Raw genomic sequence first — 21566 nt, forward strand, 5'->3', positions numbered from 1 at the left:
ATCCCTGTGACCCCTCCAACCAATAAACTATGGCGTATATTGTGTTCCTTCATTCTTTCTGGGTCAATATCCTGGGACTCAGTACCTAAAAACACTGTGCATTTCTTGCACCACATAGATTTTACTTGTTCCAGAAGGCAACTCACCTTCTCGAGCACACTTGGGCATGGGCAATAAATAGCCATCAATGCACACATTCCCTTGCAAGAATAAAAATAGATCTGGATCTTACTGAATTATTTATTCACTAATTCAAACAGAAGCATAAAAAACAGAAAGTGCCAGAGAAAACAATATGCCTGGCAGCATCTGTGGAGAGACAAATAAAGTTAACTTTTTGGTACCTTTAATTGGTATCAACTTTCACTGCATGACTTTGGGTAATAACACTGCTTTCCTTTTCAGAAAGAGAGTCATCCTTACTATGACTTATCTGTGAAAATTCTACGAGCAAAAAATATTGTTGGAGGAGATTTCTGTAAGTAATTACCTATTTATCTATTTGTGTATTTGTGATTTTGCTGATACTTTCAGAGGTTGTGTCTGTAATTGGAACAACAGTAGAAATAATTGTGTACTGGCAGTTGATACCTATTTTACCTGTAGCTACTTTAGCCTATAGCAGTTCACCATGCTTCAAAAATTTGTATGACCTGAGACCATAAGATCAATATTTTGTATACTGTTCCTTGGGATACTGTCAGATTTTGAATGCTTGACTATTTTCATTGTATTTAAAACTAGATTGGCCTGTTCTTGTTTGCACAGAAAATTCTTTTCTCACCTCCTTTACTTGACAAAACCAGTCACAATATACAGCAAAGGAGACTAACATGAATAATCCCTGATCCTTGCATGCAGTGAATCTCTAAATGTATGTGCAGATATTACTTGGAGATATACCAGTTATGTGTATTTTTATTTTAGAGAGATACCGTTTCTGATTTTCATCATCTTAATCTGGTATGTACAAACATAGCTCTTGTACAGAAGTAGGTCCCATAGTTTCCTTTTCATTTAAAAGGTTCTGAGTAAATGGCCAAGAGGAGTCTTGATAAATTTAGAAAAAGACTTGTTTCCTCGCAGTGCCCTATCTCTTCCTCCTCACCGGTACAATTTCCTGTACTGTGCCCCAACAATTCAGCATAAATACCTCAATATCATTCTGATTACCTCAACCAAGCGTACAAAACGCATTGGATGGCAGAGAGTCCCTGGAGTCTCATTGCAAAAATATATGGTGGGATTCATTATATAGTGACATTATTACGCTCAGTTCTTTTTAGTATTTCCCACTTCTCAGTACCAGGGAAGCCTGTGCATGTGGTAATGGTGAGGTATCAAATTCATTGGGACCCACTGAAACACCAAATCTGTTTATAGCATTCAGTTGCTGAAAATCCTTAACCTGGATACCATTCGGATGAAACACAAATGGAGTCAGAGCAGCAATGCATACTGCCCTGTCATTAGTCCATAATAGAAGTAATCACTTTCCAGTCACCCAAAAAGACCTTATGAACCCATTTGTGTATAATGTGTTTTCTCAATTCTTTGATGGATACTCTCGTGTCGTGCTCCCCTTTGGTGTGCTGGAGACAGGCTGCTGCCCCTTTTCCTGGGAAAAGGTTTCTTGCTATCCACCCTGTCTAAACTTTCCATGATTTTGTAGGTCTCAATCAGATCCCCACTCGACCTTTGTCGTTTCAATGAAAATAATCCGAATCTACTCAACCTCTCATCATAGCTAGCACCATCCATACCAGCCCTAGTGAACCTCCTCTGCACCGTCTCCGAAGCATCCACATCCTTTTGGTAACATGACGACCAGAACTGTATGCAGAATTCTGAAAGTGCCGAACCAAAGTCTTATACAATTGTAACACGACCTACCAACTATTGTACTTAATACCCCGTTTGATGAAGGAAAGCATGTCATATGTCGTCTTGACAACTCTACTGACCTGCATTGCCACCTTCAGGGAACAATGGGCTGAACACCCAGATCTCTCTGTACATCAATTTTCCCCAGGACTTCTCTTGAATTGGATCTTCCAAAATGCATCATTTCGCATTTGTCCAGATTGAACTACATCTGCCATTTCTCTGCCCAACTCACCAATCTATCTATATTCTGCTGTATTCTCTGACAGTCCCCTTCACTATCTGTTACTCCACCAATCTTAATGTCATCTGAAAACTTGTTAATGAGGCAACCTACACCTTCCTCCAAATTATTTATGTATATCACAAACAACGGTGGTCCCAGCACGGATCCCTGTGGGACACCACTGGTCACTGATCTCCATTTTGAGAGGCACCCTTCCACTACTACTGTCTCCTGTTGCCCGACCAGTTCTCTATCCATCCAGCTAGAACACCCTGGACCCCATGCGACTTCACCTTCTCCATCAGCCTACCATGGGGAATCTTATCAAATGCCTTACTAAAGTCCATGTATATGACATATGCATCCCTTCCTTCAACAATCAACTTTGTCATCTCTTCAAAGAATTCTATTAGGTCTATAAGACACCACCTTCCCTGCACAAAACCGTGCTGCTATCACTGATAAGCCCATTTTCTTCCAAATGGATATGTATCCTATCCGTCAGTATCTTCTCCAACAACTTCCCTACTAGTGACGTCAGGCTCACAGGTCTGTAATTACCTAGATTATCCCTGCTACCCTTCTTAAACAGGGGACAATGTTAGCAATTCTCCAGTCCTCTGGGACTTCCCCCGTGTTCAAGGATGCTGCAAAGATATCTGTTAAAGCTTCAGTTATTTCCTCTCTCACTTCCCTCAGTAACCTGGAATAGATTCCATCTGGACCTGGGAATTTGTCCAGGTTAATGCCTTTTAGAAGGCCCAACATTTCCTCCCTCCTTATGCCGATTTGACTTAGAGTAATCAAAGATCTAACCCTAACCTCAACATCCGCCATGTCCCTCTCCTCTGTGAATACCGATGCAAAGTACTCATTAAGAATCTCCCATTTTCTCTGACTCCATGCATATCTTTCTTCCTTTGTCCTTGAGTGGGCTAACCCTTCCCTCGTTACCCTCTTGCTCCTTATGTATGAATAAAAGGCTTTGGGGTTATCCTTAACCCTGCTTGCCAAGGATATCTCATGACCTCTTTTAGCTCTCTTAATTCTTTAAAGTTAAAGGCCCATATTCTGTCAGTCTCTCAGCTGGTTTTATAAGTTGCAGCTGTGACATGTTCATTCCAGTATGAGTGTCCTTTTCATCTGCCTTAAACATAACCATAAAAGGTGTATATATATCCATGCTGTTGCTATATGCCGCGCAAAGACATCTTGGTGCATCCTCTGAGGCTTCCTCCACCTTGCCAGAGACTAATGTTAGGATCTCAAGGCTGGTAACTGCAGAGACCAATGTTTCACCTGGTGGGGAAACAAATAATGATTATGAAAGTCACCATCATCAGTAAGCTTCTCAGGATCAATAAGGAGAGATCACATCCAGAGTGAGGCACAGCCACATTGAGTGTATATACTTATGGGATTTTGGAGCAGCTCAGAAATTTGGTGATGCAGGGAAGAAGTTTTTTTTTTCTTTTGGTTAATAGTTTCTAAGGCCTTTTAAACAGGATAAATTAAAGCCCAGCATAATAGGCCCAGCAGAAAACAAAGGGTGACAGCACAGGGAAACTGCAAGTTTATTGGTTGGTAATAGCTACTAATTTGACTATGTTATTATAAGGTACTTTCACATTAAAGGCAAGTAGGAGAAATATTTTGCAGATTAAAAACTAAAAACTCATAAGAAATTAAAAAGAAATAACTTAACTATAAATAAAATCTATTCCTATAATAAAAGAGATGGAAGGCAAGGCCAGGTAATTGCATGATATGGGAGCTGGTGGACGCCATTGTGGTTCATGTTAGCCACATCTGTCATAAGTGTTGGTTGTTTGAGGGATCGTTCAGCTGGAGTTGCCAATTAGCTGGAGTCTGAACTTTGAACATCGCGACACGTCAGAGAGAGGCAGAGTTACTTGGATGCAGTGCTTGAGGAGGTGCTCACACCTTTAGATTAATGACCTTGAATTCAGTCAATGATCAGGGGCAGGAAGGGTGTGATTTGGTTATGAGCAGGGTAGGCAAAGGAATTCAAGAGGTAGTGTCGAAGGAGCCTCAGCTCTGAGCTTGTCTAACAGGTTTGAAATTCTTTCTCCCTGTGTGGATGAAAGTAGGGGCTTCAGGGAGGATAAGCAAACTGACCACACCACTGTGGTACAAGAAGCCATGGAGGTTTGTAAAGAGACATCTAGTTGTAATTGGGGATAGTATAATCAGACAGACAGATACTGTTTTCTGTGGCCAAGATCAAGAGATCTGAAGACTGTGTTACCAGCCTGGTGCCTGTCTCATCTGGGCTTCAGAAGGACTTAAGAGTGGGAGGGGAAAGATCCAGTTGTTATGCTTTACATAAGCATCAACAATATAAGTAGAAAGAAGACAAAGGTTCTATTCAGGGAATATGACAACTATATTAAAAAGCATATTCAAAAAGGTGGTCATGCCTGGATTACTACCTGAGCTATGAGATAATCGGCAGAGTCAGCAACATTAAAGAGGAAAAAAATGTGTCTCAAAGATTGGTGTGCAAGGAATGGGCTCAAAGTTTGGGATATTGGCACCAGTACTGAGGAAGAAGGGAGCTGTTCCAATGGGACAGGCTCTGCCTGAATCCTGCTGGGACCACAGTCCTGGCAAATCACATAACTAGGGTTTTAAGCTAAATAGTAGGGGATGAATTCAGTTGCGTGGAAAACTATCAAAACTACTGCTTCTCGGATGCTGCCTGAACTACTGTGCTTTTCCAGCACCACTCTAATCTAAACTTTGGTTTCCAGCATCTGCAGTCATTGTTTTTATCTGGAAATCTATCAAATCAAAGGTAGAGGAGAAAGTGGGATTGCAGGTCAGTGATGTGCTGATTGTTACCACAATATAAAAGGGACTGTCAATATGCGTGAATGTCATATTGAACCAAGAAACCATAAGTGTGGGAAATTCAAAAATAGAACAAGCGTAAAAGCTTTGTGTCCTAATGTAGGAAGTACTTGGAATAAGATACATCAACTGTGAATGTATAAATTGGGGTAAATAAATATGATCTCATTGGCATTAAGGAAACTTGGTCACAAGGATATCAAAACTGGGAACTTAACATTGAGGGTTATTTGATTTTTTTGGAAGGACTGGTGGGATAGGTGATGAAATAAACACAGCTGTAAGAGATGATCGAGGCTCACAGGATGTCAAGTTCGTTTGGGCAGCAGTCGAAAACAGCAAGGAAAGGAAGACATTGATGGAAATGTAGTGTACAGATCCTCAAACATGAGCCACTCTGAGAGAGACTGTAAATCAACAAATAAGAATAGGAGGATGTAAAAAGAATAGAGCAATAATTATGGGTGACTTAGATCTTTATGTTGCTTGAGTTAATCAAATTTAAAAGGGTAACTATGGCAACTGGTTCATAGAGATAGTTCTAAGAAATAGTCTCCTAAACAGTGGCATGGCAAAAATATATCCCAGAGAGGAGGAAAGATTGAGAGAAGCATAAGCCAGCCATGGCTAACCAATGAAGTTAAGGAAATTATTAAATTGAAAGCAAAAGCATATAAAGAGGAAAAAGTCAGTGATTGCTCTGAAGTCTGAGATAAATTCAGAATCCAGCAAAAGAAGAATAAAAAGATAATAAAGACAGAAAATAAACTACTAAGGTAATCTAGCAAGGAAAATAAAAGCTGACAGTAAGAGCTTCTTTGAATATATCAGATAGAAGAGAGAGAGGTCAAAGTGAATATAGGACTCTTACAAAATGAACTTGAGACAGTTACGAGGGATAAGGAAATGGTAGAGGAGTTTAACAGATATTTTGCATTCGTCTTTAAGGTGGAAGATGCTTCAAACATCACAGTAATACAAAACAATTTGGGATAGGAATTAAGTAACCTCTGTTCCTCTCTCTCTTTCTGTCTTGCTCTGTCGTTTTCTTTCTTTCTTTGTCTCTCTCTCTCTTATTCCTCCCCTCCCCCCGCCAATCTCTGGCCCTCTCTCTCTCTATTTTCAAAGGAGCCCATCTTGTAGTTGGTACACACTGCTGCCACTGTGTGTGTGGCCAGCAATAAATGTTTAAGGTGGTACTTGTGTTTTGAAATATAATCAGAACAATTGTTATACTAGCATAATAATATGCTTCTCTGTACATATTTATAGAAATGAAAAGGCATGTGGTGTTCTCAGCGCGACAAGGTCCTCCTAAAAAGGATCAAACAAGATTTTGTTTGATACATTCGAGTAACAAGTTAAGACTCCTGATATTTTTTAATAGTGCTGAACTAATTTTAATATGCAGGAGTAGCAGGGACCAAGGCTGTCTGCCTATTCTATTCTATTGTGCAATAACATGCCTGAACATGCATTGAAATGGCTTTTGATTTTTTCAAATTTGATTGTTCCCAGTACGTGCAGCAGACTGTTATGTTTCTTTGCACCTCCCTACGGCATCTGCAGTTGATTACAGAACAAAAACCATACCCAATACCAATAATCCTGAGTGGAATGAAACATTCACATACAGGCTACAGAGTATGGTGAAGGTAAGCCAGGCTTGATAAAAGAAGGCAATGTATAATGGTATGGAACAGTGAGTTCTCATCTAAGTGTTACATGAACTATCCTGCAGATTGGAAAAGGGACGCTCTGTTGTATTGCTGATTTCAAAGCTGCTAAATTTAGAATGGTTTTATGGAAGAAATTAACATCATTCTATTGTACTGAAATGTCATATTGCATAATTGTGGAAGGGAGACAGATGCAAAGCCATATTGGGTCACATTGGGAAGGATATACAGGGACCATGTTAGATTATATTAGGGAACGGTTTATAGAGATCATATTGCGTCAAAGTGGGAAGGGTATACAGAGCCCATGTTGGGTAACATTGGGAGAAGTATGCAGAGACCATATTTGATCACTTTGGGGGTGGAGGGCATTGGATCATATTTTTCAGGGGGTTGTGATGCACTGCGCTCATTTGTGTCATGTTTGGAGGAGTGGGTGGCACTGCCCATACTAGGTCATGGTGAGTATAAAGACCATATTGTGTTACAGGTAAGTAAATCCCATATTATGTAAGGTTGAGGAAGGTGTACAGAGTTATATTAGGGGTGGATATGCAGATTTCATATTGTTATGTTGGACAAGGTGTGCAGAGTTCTGTTATGTGCAAAATCTGTATTTTGTCACTGTGGGAAAGTATGTGCTCAACCGTATTGTGCTATGTTGAGAAAATGCAGCAACCAAGCTATGTCACATTGAAAGTGGTGAAAAGGTCTAGAGGAACAAATGTTCAAGGCATTTAGAGGTTCAAGAATTTCAGAATATCTGTGGTAGACTAGGATCATAGTAGTCTAAAGAGCAGAGTCCTAGATGGTCTTTGGGTGATTTTCTACTGCAATGTGTTTCTAGTCCACTGAGAAAGATGGTACTGCTTGATTTGGTCCATGAGCATATGGTGGACTATTTGAATCCGAGTCAAGGCAGTGATAAAGGGGAAAACTAAGACATGCAAGGCAAGAGAAATAGTGATAAAAAGGAAGAAGTGTCCTTATGATAGATGTTGGGTCGATAATAAATTGAGAAGTAGGCTGAATATAGAAAGGTTCAGAGAGAAATTGAAAAAAATGAAAGGCTTTTAAAGCCAACATAAAAGACAATCAAAAGTCTTCTGTAGGCATTGAACTAGTAAGAAGAATATAGTCAATTAGCAGCCAGAAAGAGAATTTAGATATGGAGACAGAGGTACTGCTGAGTTTGTAAATAAATATTTGTATCTGTCTTTGCCAAGGATGTGAAGGTACAGTGCCAGGTCATGGTGAAAGAGGAGGTAATTTAGATGCTTAAATGTTCAAAATTGATGAGCTATTTGATAAGGCTACCTGTCCTTAAAGCACCAGGATTGGATGAGATTCAAAGATATTCAAGGAAGTGAAAGTGGGAATTGTGGAGGTACTAGTTGTCCTTGGATGCAGGGTTGGTGTCACAGCACTGGAGATGTTTTTTTTTTAGATTACTTACAGTGTGCATGTTATACCCCGTTCAAGAATTACAGGCGGTTTTAGATTAGATTAGATTCCCTACAGTGTGGAAACAGGCCCTTCAGCTCAACAAGTCCATACCGACCCTCCTAAGAGTAACCCACCCAGACCCATTTCCCTCTAACTAATGTGCCTAACACTATGGGCAATTAAGCATGGCCAATTCACCTGACCTGCACATCTTTGGACTGTGGGACGAAAACGGAGCACCCTGAGGAAACCCACACAGACACGGAGAATGTGCAACCTCTACACAGACAGTCACCCGAGGCAGGAATCGAACCCCCACCTCTCCTTCCCCCACCTCTCTCCCTCTCTCTCTCTCTCCCTCTATACCTCTGTCTCTCCCACCCTCTCTCTCTCTTTCCCCCCCTCCCCCCCCCACTCCGCCTCTTTGTCTGTGTGTGTCTCTCTCTCTCTCTCTTTTTGATGATGGCAATACTGTTTTTGTGCTGCATATAATTCTGGAAGCTATTTGACAGATTTGAGAAGTCACAGGTTTGAGAAATGAAATGAACAAGTAGTAAAGTGTGTGAAGTTAGCTGAGTTACAGGGACTGAAGAGAAATAGTTAGTGGATGTTTTTCAGACTTGAGGAAGATAGCTGTTGGAGTTCATCAACTATTAGACTGACTATTCCTGATGGATATTAGTGATCGAGACCTTAGTGTTTCAAAATTTTCAAATGATACAAAACCTGGGGGCATTCTGTGATGATGGTGTCGAATCTCAAAAACGTATATGTATATCAGGGGAATGAGCAGAATAGTGGCAGATGAAATTAAATGCATTGAAATGTGAAGTTATTCATTTTGGTAGATTAAAACAGAGAAATCATAAAATAAAGAATAAAATTCTAGAGAGTGTGTAGGGGTAAATATGCATGCGTACACATCATTGAAAGTTGCAGGATTGGTTGAGAGTATGGTTATTAAAGCATATAGCACCTGATGTTCAATTAATAGAGCATAAGCAACAAAATCATATTACACTTGTGTACAACAATATTTCATTCACTTGTGAGTACCATATTTAAGAAGGGTTTGAAAGCATTAGAATGAGTGCAGGGAAAATTCATAAGAATGTTTCCAGGGAAGAGGAACCTTAGTTATGAAGATAGACTTGAGAAATTAGGACTGTTTTTCTTGTAGGTGAGAAGGTTGAGAAGTGATTTGATAGTATTCAAAATCGTAGTCGATGGTTAGAGTAGGTGGGAAAAGCTGTCCCCATTGATGGAAGGGTTAAGAACACCAGGACGTACATTGAAGGTACAGGCCAAAAAAAAGAGACATGAGGAATTCTTCATAAAATTAGTGGTTAGGGTTTGGAATGCACTACATGAGAATAGCTAGAAGCAGGTTCAGTTGAGGCATTTAAGAAGGTAGTAGATCATTATTTGAAAAGGAAGACAATGCAGGACTACAGTGCCAAAGTGGAAGTGGCATGTGGTGATTTACTTTTTAGGAGAGCCAGCAGAGACATGGTGGACTGAATGATCTCCTTTTCTGTAATCATTCTGTAATTGTCTATGATTCTGGATAATGCATTGTTCATTTGGTGTTACATGAGGAAGGATGGGAAGAGCCCATATTGTAGGCAAAAGTGAGGACCGCAGATGCTGGAAACCAGAGTTTAGATCAGAGTGGTGCTAGAAAAGCACAGCAGGTCAGGCAGCATCCGAGGAGCAGGAAAATCAACATTTCGGGCAAAAGCCTCAGGCATCAGGACTGATGAAGGACTTTTGCCCGAAATGTTGATTTTCCTGCTCTTTGGATGCTGCCTGACCTGCTGTGTTTTTCCAGCATCACTCTGATCAGAGCCCATATTGTATCCCACTGGATGTAGTGCGCAATGCACATAATGTGTCTCGATGGAAATAGCCCAAAACCCAGATTTTTTTGCAATGGGGAATCTTGTGCAGCACTCATATATTTTGTCACATTTACACTTACTGATAGAGATTGTTTCGAATAGTGTCACACACTGTTTTACTATTTGGTTTAATTGGAGACTGATAAGTTTCCTTAGAAGTTCCTTTAGACAGCCATAAGTTTCCTTAGACTCATAGAGGTGTACAGCATGGAAACAGACCCTCAGGTCCAACACGTTCATGCCAACTAGGTATCCTAAATTAATCTATTCCCATTTGCCAGCATTTGGCCCTTCCTATTCATGTACCCATCCAGATGCCTTTTTAAATGTTGCAGTTGTACCAGCCTCCACTACTTCTCTGGCAGTTCAATCCATACACACATCACCCCTGTGTGAAAATGTTGCTCCCTTTTAAATCTTTCTCTTCTCACCTTAACCTATGCCCTCTAGTTTTGGACTCCCCTACCCTGAGAAAAACACCTTGACTTATCTATGTCCCTCATGATTTTATGAATCTGTATAAACTTACCCTTCAGCCTCTGATGTTTCATGGACAATAGCCTCAGCCTATTCAGCCTCTCCCTCTACCTCAAATCTTCCAACACTAGCAACAGCCTTGTAAATCTTGTCTGAACCCTTTCAAGTTTCACAACATCTTTAGCAAGGAGACCAGGATTGAACACAGTATTCCAAAAGTGGCCTGACCAATATCCTAGGAGACAGTGAAGTCTGCAGATGCTGGAGATCAGAGTTGAGAGTGTGTTGCTGGAAAAGCACAGCAAGTCAGACAGCATCTGAGGATCAAGAAAATCGACGCTTCAGGCCAGAACCCTTCATCAGGAATATGAACAGCTCCGGCCTGGAACGTTGATTTTCCTGCTCCTCGGATGCTGCCTGACCAATGTCCCATACAGCCACAACATGTCCTCCCAACTCCTATACTCAATGCACTGACCAATAAAGGCAAGCATACCAAATGCTGCCTTCACTATCCTATCTACATGCGACTCCACTTTCAAGGAACTATGAACCTGCACTCCAAGGTCTATTTGTTTGGCACCACTTCCCAGGACCTTACCATTAAGTGTTTAACTCCTACCATGATTTGCTCTACCAAATCGTAGCATTTCACATTTATCTAGATTAAACTCTAAATACCACTCCTCGGTGCATCTGATAGAGGTCCCGTTGTATTCTGAGGCAACCTTCTTCGCTGTCCACTACACTGCCAATTTTGGTGTCATCTGTAAATTTACTAACCATGCCTCCTGTATTCACATCCACATCATTGACATCAATGACAAAAAGCGGTGGACCCAGTACCTAACTCTGTGGTATACCACCATTCACGGGCCTGCTGTCTGAAAAGCAACCTTACACCACTACCCTCTGTCTCTTATCTTCTAAGTTAAAAATCACACAACACCAGGTTATAGTCTAACAGGTGTATTTGGAAGTACAAGCTTTTGGAGCACTGCAGTGCTCCTTTGCAAGGTAGCTTGCTGACCCCAGTCCAACACTGGCACCTCCACATCTTCCAGCAAATTTTGTATCCAAGTGACTAGTTCTCCCTGTATTACATGTGATCTAACCTTGTTAACCAGTCTACTGTGCAGACCGTGGTCCAATGTGTTGCTGAAGTCTATATAGGCAACATCCACTGCTCTGTCTTCACCAATGCTTTTCATCACTTCTTCAAAAAATTCACTCGTTTGTGAGACACAATTTCCCTTCCTTAACAAGATATTGTTTGCCTGATGATCTTGTATTGTGCAGTGTTTTGTTATGATGTATTTTCTGTTCTGTTTGAGAGATTTTCCTTGTTTTATTTAGCATGTACTGGAGCTCTCCCTCTATGATGCCAATGTTAAAGGGACAAAACATCTATCGACCGTAGCCATTGATATTGGAAAAATTGAACATGGTAGCAACTTGAAGACTACTATAGACCTGAAGGTGAAGTATCTGTTTTGCTATGATAGAATCATGTCCCGCACATGTCCCTTTTTCTCTACATATTAAGGGAAAGTGTAGTGTGTGCTGTCAATGTTTTTAAAAGGAACGCAGCCAACAGAGGTTATGTTTATAAAAGGGGAACCCAGCTTGTCATAGGACTGTATTATGACAGAAGATTGCCTATGCAACTACAATAGCTATACTTCAAAAGTAAGGTTCTGAAATACTGTGAGGACATGTAAGGTCTGTGCAAATGCACATTGCTTCTCACTTGAGACTTGTTCTGATAATCATATTATGCCAGAACTCAGGAAAGAAATAGCAATTACTCCCGTTTCCTGGTTTGTGGGCCTTCTTTCAAGCACTGATTTTCTTTTGCCAATTTACCACACAGACTAGGACCAGGAGTAGACCATTTGGTCCATCAAGGCTGCTTCACCATTGAGTAGGATCATGGCTGATCCAACATTGCTAATATCCATTTGCCTGTGTTTTCCCTGTAACCCTTGAATCTCTGCTTGATCAAGAATCTACATATCTCACCCTTAAATATACACAATGACTCTGCCCCCACAGCTGTCTGAGAGTTACCAAAGACTCTCAACTGCCTGAGAGAAGACATTTCTCCTCATCTCAATTTTAAATTAGGCCCTTTTATTACAAGACTATGTCATCAAGTCTTAGACTCACCAACAAGGGAAAACATCTTCCCAGCATTTTGCGTGTCAAACCCCTTTAAGAAACTGATATCTTTCAATGAGATCACCCTTCAATTCTTCTTGACTGCAGTGAGTAATATTCCAACTATTTAGCCTTTGTTCATAAGACAATCCTTCCACATCAGGAATCATCCTCTGAACTGCCTCCAATTAAATAATGTCTTCTCTTAAATAAACTGCTCACAGTACTCCAGATGTAGTCTCACCAGCAGCTTGTACGGTTGCAAAGTGAACAACTTTGCATTTTCTCGTATACTTTATGTGCCAGCGTTTTATCCATTTACTTAACCTTCAATATCTCTCTGTATGTTTCCCTGTTCAACTATCAAGGCTGTAATATAGCTAGGGGTAGAAGGAGTCAAAAGTGGGCAATCCTCACACTACTTTTGAATGATCATGAGTTAGGTGCCACAGGATCTTCATACCATGACTTGATATTTATCAAAATGATTTTATGTTAACGAGTATTTGTTAATGCTCAACACACAACAAACACACTGTTGACTTGATCAGTACTTCTCAAACCATGGAATGGAATTTCACCTTTCATCTAGTTAATGTCACCCCACACACCAAGTTTCCAGCTCTGGTGAGCTTTTAAAATTCTTCCTGTTGGCCTTGGATGGGCAGTATTGTGGATTTACGAGAATGATATCTGAATTCCAATGATTAAATTGCAAAGATGAGTTTCATAAGCTAGGGTTGTATTTCCTGGAATATAAAAGTTGGAGCATAGGTGAATACGCAGCTGTGAGTAACTAAATATTGTAGTCTATTCCTGTTTCCTGCATTCCTCATTTACATTTTTCTCGATCACGATTACTGAGGCCAGTCCTAGTGCTGGTATTCAAGAAATGTCTTTTAAAAGTAGTATGAAGTCAAAGACAATCTGATTGCTAGATTTCCCTGCATCTCAGCTCAATGCACCATTAAAAACTGAAAGCAATAAATGAGCAATGGAATCTCATTACATTTAATCTGTTCCTTTTAGGATGATGAACAACTGGAAGTGGAGTTTCATTTGGCAAAATCGTGAGTGTTGAAATTACGGTGTATCAGGATTTTGAGGACAGGAAAAATGTCTTTCAATAGTATTGTCATTTTTGTAACCACTTCTTTTCAAAAGCCTTTTGCTGTAGGTACCAACATTCAGCCATGTGATTTTTAACAAGCGGCTGATTATTTTGAACAGAGTAAGTTATAGACTGACTGGTTTATGCACTAGTTCAACTTTTGCCATCTTCTATATATCTATATATTTGAGAAATTGCACAGGTATCATTTTCACAAAAGAGGACAAATCGTATCAGACCTATTATCACCTTATCAAACCTCTTCTAATTATTAGCATAGTGGTAGAAGTATCATTGAGCAATGCATATCCATCCATAGCCTGCTTACTGCTGCTCAGATCAGATCTCACCAAAGCCACTGGACCACCAACTTGTCACAGACCTGATCTTGAAGTGAGTGCAGGAGCTGACGCCAGCTGACAAGTAAGCAGCAAAGCACTGTACACAGCACCCAGGAACCTGCTGTACTGAGGTAAACAAGAGTCAGGAGAAAGCCCTGAAACTAAACTCAACCAAGTCAAAGTCATTCATTACTCTAATGTTACAAAGCATAATCGTTGATCTGAGGCTTGGAAGAGTTTTAGAAATTTACAAAAGGTGACCAAAAATTAAAAAAAACAGAAGAAATAGAGTCTGAGAGTAAACCAGCTAGGAATACAAAATCAGCTTGTAATAGCCTTTATGAATTTATGAAAAGAGACATAATGAGAGTACATGTTGGTCCCTTAGAAACAGGCGAAGAAAAGCTTTTCATGGAAATTGATGTAGTAGTAAAGATGCTGGGTAAATATTTTGCATGTACCTTCATTATATGAGGACATAAATTATATACCAGAAATAGCAAATGGCCAAAGGGGCTGTTCCTTATTTGTAAACAGAAGATAACTAATAGAAAAAAAGTATGAGAGGAAACTTAAGAGACTAAGTTCCCAAGTATCCAAGATATGGTGTTGTACAAACTAGAGTTCTAAATGGGGTAGTTGCAGAGTTACTGGTTAAGATCTTTCAGTATTCCCTAATGTAACAGTGCTTCAGGAAAGAGGGGAGATAGAAAATAGTGAACTGAAGGTAGTTAATGTGACTTGTGTTATCAGGAAACCAGAAATTATTACTAGAAAGACTTAACAATACACTTAGACAATCATGTTATGATCAGAAAGAGTCTTATTGTTTTGTGAAAGTAATTTCAATTTTGAGAAATGTGTGCATGGACGTCATTGCGTAGATTTGAGCCAGTAGATGTCATAGAATTATTACAACATCGGAGAAAACTATTTAGCCCATTATGTCTGCATTGTCTTTCCAAATGAGCAGTTCAATCACTGGTATTCTGTTGCATTTTTCCATAACCTTGCTTCTTCCTTTTCAGTTAATTTCCTTTTGAAAACTTGAGTTGAACTTGCCTCTGTTGCAGTCTCAGGCAATCCACACATTAACCGCTCACTGAATGAAAGTGTTTTCCTCATCTCACCTTTACTATTGCCAATTACTTTCAATATGAGCCATCTCACTTTTGATCTTTTCACAAGTGAGAAGTTTCTTCCTATCTACTATATTAAGACACCTCATGATTTTGAATGCCTCTAATAAATCTCTTTTCAGTCTTCTCTTGAAGAAAATATGTAATATGCTTTGACTGCCAAAGGACATTTAAATAAGTTACCACACAATGGTTTAGTGTATAAGTCAGGGCTGATGGATTTGAGTGATGTAGAAATATGATGTAAGGATGAGTTAACGAACAAGAAGCAGAAAGTATGAATAAATGGGCATTTTCATTTGGAAGATTGTAACTAATGAAGTATCGCAAGAGTTGGTGCTGAGCCCTTATAATTAAATTACTTAGACAGAGTTGAGTGTAATTGATTCAAATTTGTTAATGGTATAAAGCTACTGGGGACACAAGCCATGAGAAGGACTTGGAGATTGCAGTGAATCGATAACAATATGGCATATGGAGAATAATGTGGAGAGTTGTGAGATTTGTTAGTAAGAATAGAAAAGCAGCAACATTTTTTAACGGATGGGAAATTTTTAAATGAAGATGTTTAGAGAAACTTCGGTGTGCAAGTACCAAAAGATAATGCTCATCTATCTCTCTGACTATGAATGGCTCCAGCATTGTGGAGTTTCACAAACTTCCAAAGGGGTTATTGTTGATCAGAGGCTTAACTGAATAAACCTCATCTCTACTGTGGCTACAGAAGTGGGACAGACTGAGTATTGTGCAGTTGTTTCTTCTGGATCACATTATGTCACCACACCTGTCTCCCTGGAGTAATCTGATAGATAGTTGATTTCCACATTATATAAACATGTTAACAAACAAGATTAGCAAATTATAAACATTTGACACAATCTAAAGATTATGCTTTAAATTTGAATATCATTTCCACCTTTCAACAGCTGATCTCTTTTTCAACTATACCCTACAATGATCTCTACATCAGGTTTCTGTTGCATTCCCTTTTACCATTGCTTAAACATAGCCAAAGTAAATATTTGATAAATCAGAATTAACGATATTGTAATTATTACAATATCCAAATTGATCTTTATCTGTGGATGTATACTCATATGACAATTAAAGCCACACAGGGCTTTCCTTAGTGGCAGAGATAAGATGATGGCATTCTACAGCTATTGTTTTCTTCTCATCCTGGGAGAGAGGTTCCCACTGTTAAGTTATTGATGTGATTTGATTTATTACTGTCATGTGTACTGAGGTACAGCAAGAAGTGTTATCTTGAGTGCTTTACAGGCATAATGTACTACACAAATGCATCAGGGTAACATAACAGAGTGCACGATACAGTTACAGCTGCAGAGAGAGATGAACATTTATGAGATCCATTCAAAAGTTTGATCGGGAAGAAGCTGTTCTTGAATATGTTTGTATGTGTATTCAAACTGTTATATCTTCTGCCTAATTGAAGAAGGTATGAGAGAGTATAACTGGAGTGGGAGGTGTCTTTGATTATGTTGGCTGCTTTCCCCGGGTACAACAGAGTGTTACAAGGGGACATAAATTTAAGGTGAAGGGTGGAAGGTATAGGGGAGATGTCAGGGGTGGGTTCTTCACCCAGAGAGTGGTGGGGGCATGGAATGCGCTGCCCGTGGGAGTGGTAGAGTCAGATTCATTGGCGACCTTTAAGCGGCATTTGGATAGGTACATGGATGGGTGCTTAATCTAGGATAGAAGTTCGGCACAACATCGTGGGCCGAAGGGCCTGTTCTGTGCTGTATTGTTCTATGTTCTATGTTCTATAAAGTCAGTGGATGAGGCTGGTTTGCATGATGGACCGGGCTGTGTTTAAACCTCTCTGTAGTTTCTTCAGTCTTGGAAAGAGCAGTTGCCATACCCATGCTGGGATGCTTCCTGTGGTGCATCTGTAAATGTTTGTAAGTGTCATTATGCACGTGCCAAATTTTCTTAGCCTTCTGAGGAAGTAAAGGCGTCATTGTGCTTTCCTGACCGCTTGTGAGTGGACCAACACAGACTATTGGTGTTCATCACTCCCAGGAAATTGATGTTCTCAACCATTTCACCTCAGCACCATAGATAAAGACAGGGGCATTCTCTCCACTCTTCTTCAGTAGGGAGTGGATCTCCCTGTTCATACGTGGTTTCCAGTTGGGGAATATTCGAATTAACTTCTTTGGCACACAATCAACTACACAGTAATGAAGTCTGTAACAGTAACAGCATACTCATTTAGGTTGGCCACTGAGTTCTTGAATTTGGACCAGTCCACTGACTATGCAGTCCCATTGACACCTTTCCGTTTCCTCAGACTAACACTGTACTACTTTCTGTATTGGCTCCTCACACTTCAGCTTCTGCTTATAAGTTAGGAGGAGGAGCGCAGTTTTGTGGTTTGATTTTTTTTTGTTGCCTATCACATGCTAATTCCCACACCTTCAACGGAAAATATGTTGCTTTACATTTGCCTTCTACATTTGATTATAATCTTTTATGTAAATCATAAGATACCGTCACCACTTTCATGTCAGTTAATTTTCACTTTCTCTGCCACAAACAGGTAGATAGGGTTCTCAACCAGAACAATCATCATCATCCCATGTTTATTCATCTGTAAGTATCAAGATAGCAGCTGTTCTTATCTACAGTTCTTTAATGGATCTGATTCTTCCCCTTTGATGTGACTCAAACGTATCTTAACGTTCCTTGATTTAGATCTTTTCTGAGTCAACATTTTCTTTTTCAATCTAACACGTGTTTCTTCATAATTCAAAATATTTCATCACTATTCCATGAAGATCATCTTCCAGGTTCATTTTCTGAATCTCCTGTTTCACTTGCGCAAGACTTCTCCTTAAATTTAGTGAGCCCCCCCCCCCACCAAGCGGCTAAAAGTTTCTGTGCTTCTAGTCCCTTCTGTCTTGACCCATCCAAAATAACATGTTGGAATTACTCTAATTTTGTTTTTCAAACATTTTCAATTGATTGACATGCGAATACCAACCCAGTTTCTTCATATTATTACAAAGGGAAGGTCGACACCCCTCTGATAGTTAAAACTGAAACACCCAGAGTAGCTCCCCTCACCTCGTAATCTGATAAAAGAAGTGTGAAAAGTGGTCTAACTTACCTCTTATACCTGATCTGTTATAAAGCAATGATTAAATCAAATGGAATCCTTTCACCCACTCTAATTAACAGGTAACAATTTATTTATCTAACTCCAACAGTGAACAAATTAACAGAATTATTAACAAACCAAACAATCCCTCTCTAACCACCTATTCCTGAATAAAACAATATTCTAATAGTGTACTGTTCCAATAACAAGTGTACAACTTATATAATGTAATAAGAAAATAATGAATTAAAACTTAGTCTCTGAAAGTTCACACAGAACATGTCTTCTAGGATGTTCCTCTCTCCAGCCTTTCTCCTGCTGATCTCAAGTCACAAGTACCCTTCTTCTGTTGATCCTGCTGTCAGGGATGTTTTATCTGTGAATTCTTCTGTTAGGACCTTTAGCTAGAACTGACGTGGTATGTTTTATAGATAGATGGTGCTTTTCTTTTAAGAGAGTGCGAAGATTTCTTGTGAGAGCCCAGTATTTATTTCTCAGATTGCGTGTTTATCTCTCTTCAGATGGCAGTTGGCTCTCCCCTCTCTGTGCAACTGCCCCCATCTTTATATCCTCTATGACACATCAAATTCTTACAATGTGATTGGTTTCACCTCCATAAGTTTTAAATTCAATTGACTTTGATTGCTGAATGCTTGGTTTAAATTATTTGGCTGAGCCCAGCTTGTTGCCAAAACATTAAAACAAGACCGCTGTTTTGCCTGCCAGCTATAAGGCCTTTTGATACACTTGTTTCAGCTTTGGGGCTCTCTGTACTTTGGGGCTTGCAAACTTCCAGGCACAGTCTCTCAAAGGGATCACGCACAGTGTTTCAATTCATGAGTATTCTAACAACTTTGTAACAGTATCTACCATCATTTTGTTTACTGAGGTTTTGTCCACTATAACTATTTGGCCCAGCATATTTTCAGGACAAAAAGATCAAGCTTGACTTATTGTCCCACATTTAATTATGCTTGTTTCGCCTCTTCATCAGTTTGTCCAGCGTCCATTCATTAATCTAGTATGCCTACATTCTCTTTTTTCAGCACACTGATCTGCACTGTTTTGAGCACATATCAAACAGTTTTCCACATCATGTTTTATGTCCTTTGTTCTGTTTACTATAGCCTTCACTCCCTGATGTCCTTGCACATCATGGCACTGATAAATTATTTGATTTCTATCATGTTTTGGAACCATTCATTTACCTCCTTCATTATCAGTCTTTTGTCAGTCTCTACCTTAGATTTCCATCTGGTACCTCAGTTGGGCAATCTCCTTTCACAGTCTCTGTCAGCATTGGACTGACTGAGCTTCCACCAAGTCCTCAACCTTAATTTGTGAGATGGCTGCAGTATCTATTTAGCCTGTCTTTTCCCCTAGGTGTCTTCGCTTGTATAAAAGTGGATGAGTGGATTGTACATAGTTGCAGTACTCGCTCCTTCCTTTGCTAATTCATCCAATCTTCTGTTACCCTTTTTTATTCGCAATGGGCCTTGATATTTCTTATGCCGTATTTTTCACATTTTTCCCTTCTGCTTCAATTTCTCTGTTTGCCAGTGGTGCAGATGGAAGAGGATTTCCATCTGGTGAGGCAAAACCTTTTGCTTTCCCAAGGGGTAAAAATTCTGTCTGACTGTTGCATACTGTCAGAATGTATGTTTAATGGTGGTAGATATCGATCAGGATGGGAATGCAGCTGTTGGCAGTTCTGCTGCCTTTGCACTTGTGCTGAAGGGTAATTTTAAAACAGTATCTTCTACTGTATGTCCTTGTTAGTTCTCTATATGAATTCTTCATCCCCTTAGACTGATGTCCTCCACTGTCGGGAATTGTGAACAAAACTTTTCAACACTTTTTTTTTATTTTGTCCCTGGTTGTTTTGATCCAAAAGGTCCTATAAGTGCTTTTGATGTCATCACCTGGCATTCACATGGTTCTCTGTGGTCGTCAAAGTTTGCAGTAGAATGAGTAATAGATTTAGTCTTCAGGGCAACACAGTGGCAGTGGTTAGCAATGCAGCCTCACAGCGCCAGGGACCAGCCTTGGGAGACTACCTGAATTGAGTTTGCACGTTCTTCCCATGCCTGAGTGGGTTTCCTTTGGATGTTCTGGTTTTCTACCCCAATCCAAAGATACGCAGGTCAAGTGGGTTAGCTATGCTAAATTGCACATCGTGTTAGATGCATTAGTCAGAGGGAATTGGGTCTGAGTGGGTTACTCTTCGGAGGATCAATGTAGACTTGTTGGGCCAAATGACCTGTCCTGCACATCTTTGGATTGTGGGAGGAAACCGGAGCACCCGGAGGAAACCCACACAGACACGGGGAGAATGTGCAAACTCCACACAGACAGTCACCTGAGGCTGGAATTGAACCTGGGTCCCTGGCGTGGTGAGATAGCAGTGCTAACCACTGAGCCACCGTGCCACCCTCAAATGTTCATTGAATTTCCGTCTGTAGCAAAAAGTCATCCACATACTACTCTGCATTCACACTGAGGTAAGGAACGCAGTCATTGTGCCAATCTCTGATGAAAAATCTGATGGAGAGTTGTGGAAACTTTGGGGAAGGCTTGTCCAAGTGTATTGCTGCCTCTAGAGAGTGAATGCAAACTTGTACTGACATTGCCATTGCAGTGATATTTACCAGAATCCATTGCCAATGTCAAGAGTGGTAAACCATTTCAACTGAGGCGCTGTTTCATCATTGTTCTGTGGCTAGTGGTCACAGTTGAGGTAGTCAGAAGTGTGACATTGTTGAATTATGGACAGTGGATCATTAAGCACCATGATCCATCTGGTTTGCAGACTGGTCAAATTGGAGAGTTAATGGTGAACACAACACACCTTGGAATGCCCTCCTGTAGCAGACTGTCAACAATTCTTCCTCTGCCAGCTTGGGGAACGCATATTGTTTCTGGGAATCTGTCTTTCAAGCAAGATTTCTCCTCCATTTAGCCACAGTCAACAGCATGTTGTTGCTCAGTAGTCATTGTGCTGGTCATCCAGGTGCCATAATTCTGCCGTAGTGCACATCCTGTTTCTATATTCCCCTTCTGTGCTACTCCTAAATTTGAAAATATTTTCCACACTCGATACTTCACTGGATCAAAGTACAATCTATTTCGCCTCATTATACCCATTTCTAAGATATGTTGCATTGATGGGGTTAAGTCCACATCTATATAGACACTATATATGTC

General features: G+C 40.0%; 1 protein-coding gene across 1 annotated transcript in view; it reads left to right on the plus strand.

Annotated features, from left to right (window-relative positions):
- LOC140476007 (cytosolic phospholipase A2 zeta-like) overlaps window positions 1-21566 on the plus strand; it is a gene marked incomplete at its 3' end in the record, with an annotated part of 132360 nt that overhangs the window by 31077 nt on the left and 79717 nt on the right. Inside the window, exons 3-6 of the mRNA XM_072567910.1 lie at window positions 406-478; window positions 6503-6639; window positions 11844-11966; window positions 13677-13717. Coding sequence (XP_072424011.1) covers window positions 406-478; window positions 6503-6639; window positions 11844-11966; window positions 13677-13717 — 374 coding nt within the window. The remainder of the gene's footprint in view (window positions 1-405; window positions 479-6502; window positions 6640-11843; window positions 11967-13676; window positions 13718-21566) is intronic.

This window comes from Chiloscyllium punctatum, chromosome 4 (genome assembly GCF_047496795.1).
Source record: "Chiloscyllium punctatum isolate Juve2018m chromosome 4, sChiPun1.3, whole genome shotgun sequence".
NCBI lineage: Eukaryota > Metazoa > Chordata > Chondrichthyes > Orectolobiformes > Hemiscylliidae > Chiloscyllium > Chiloscyllium punctatum.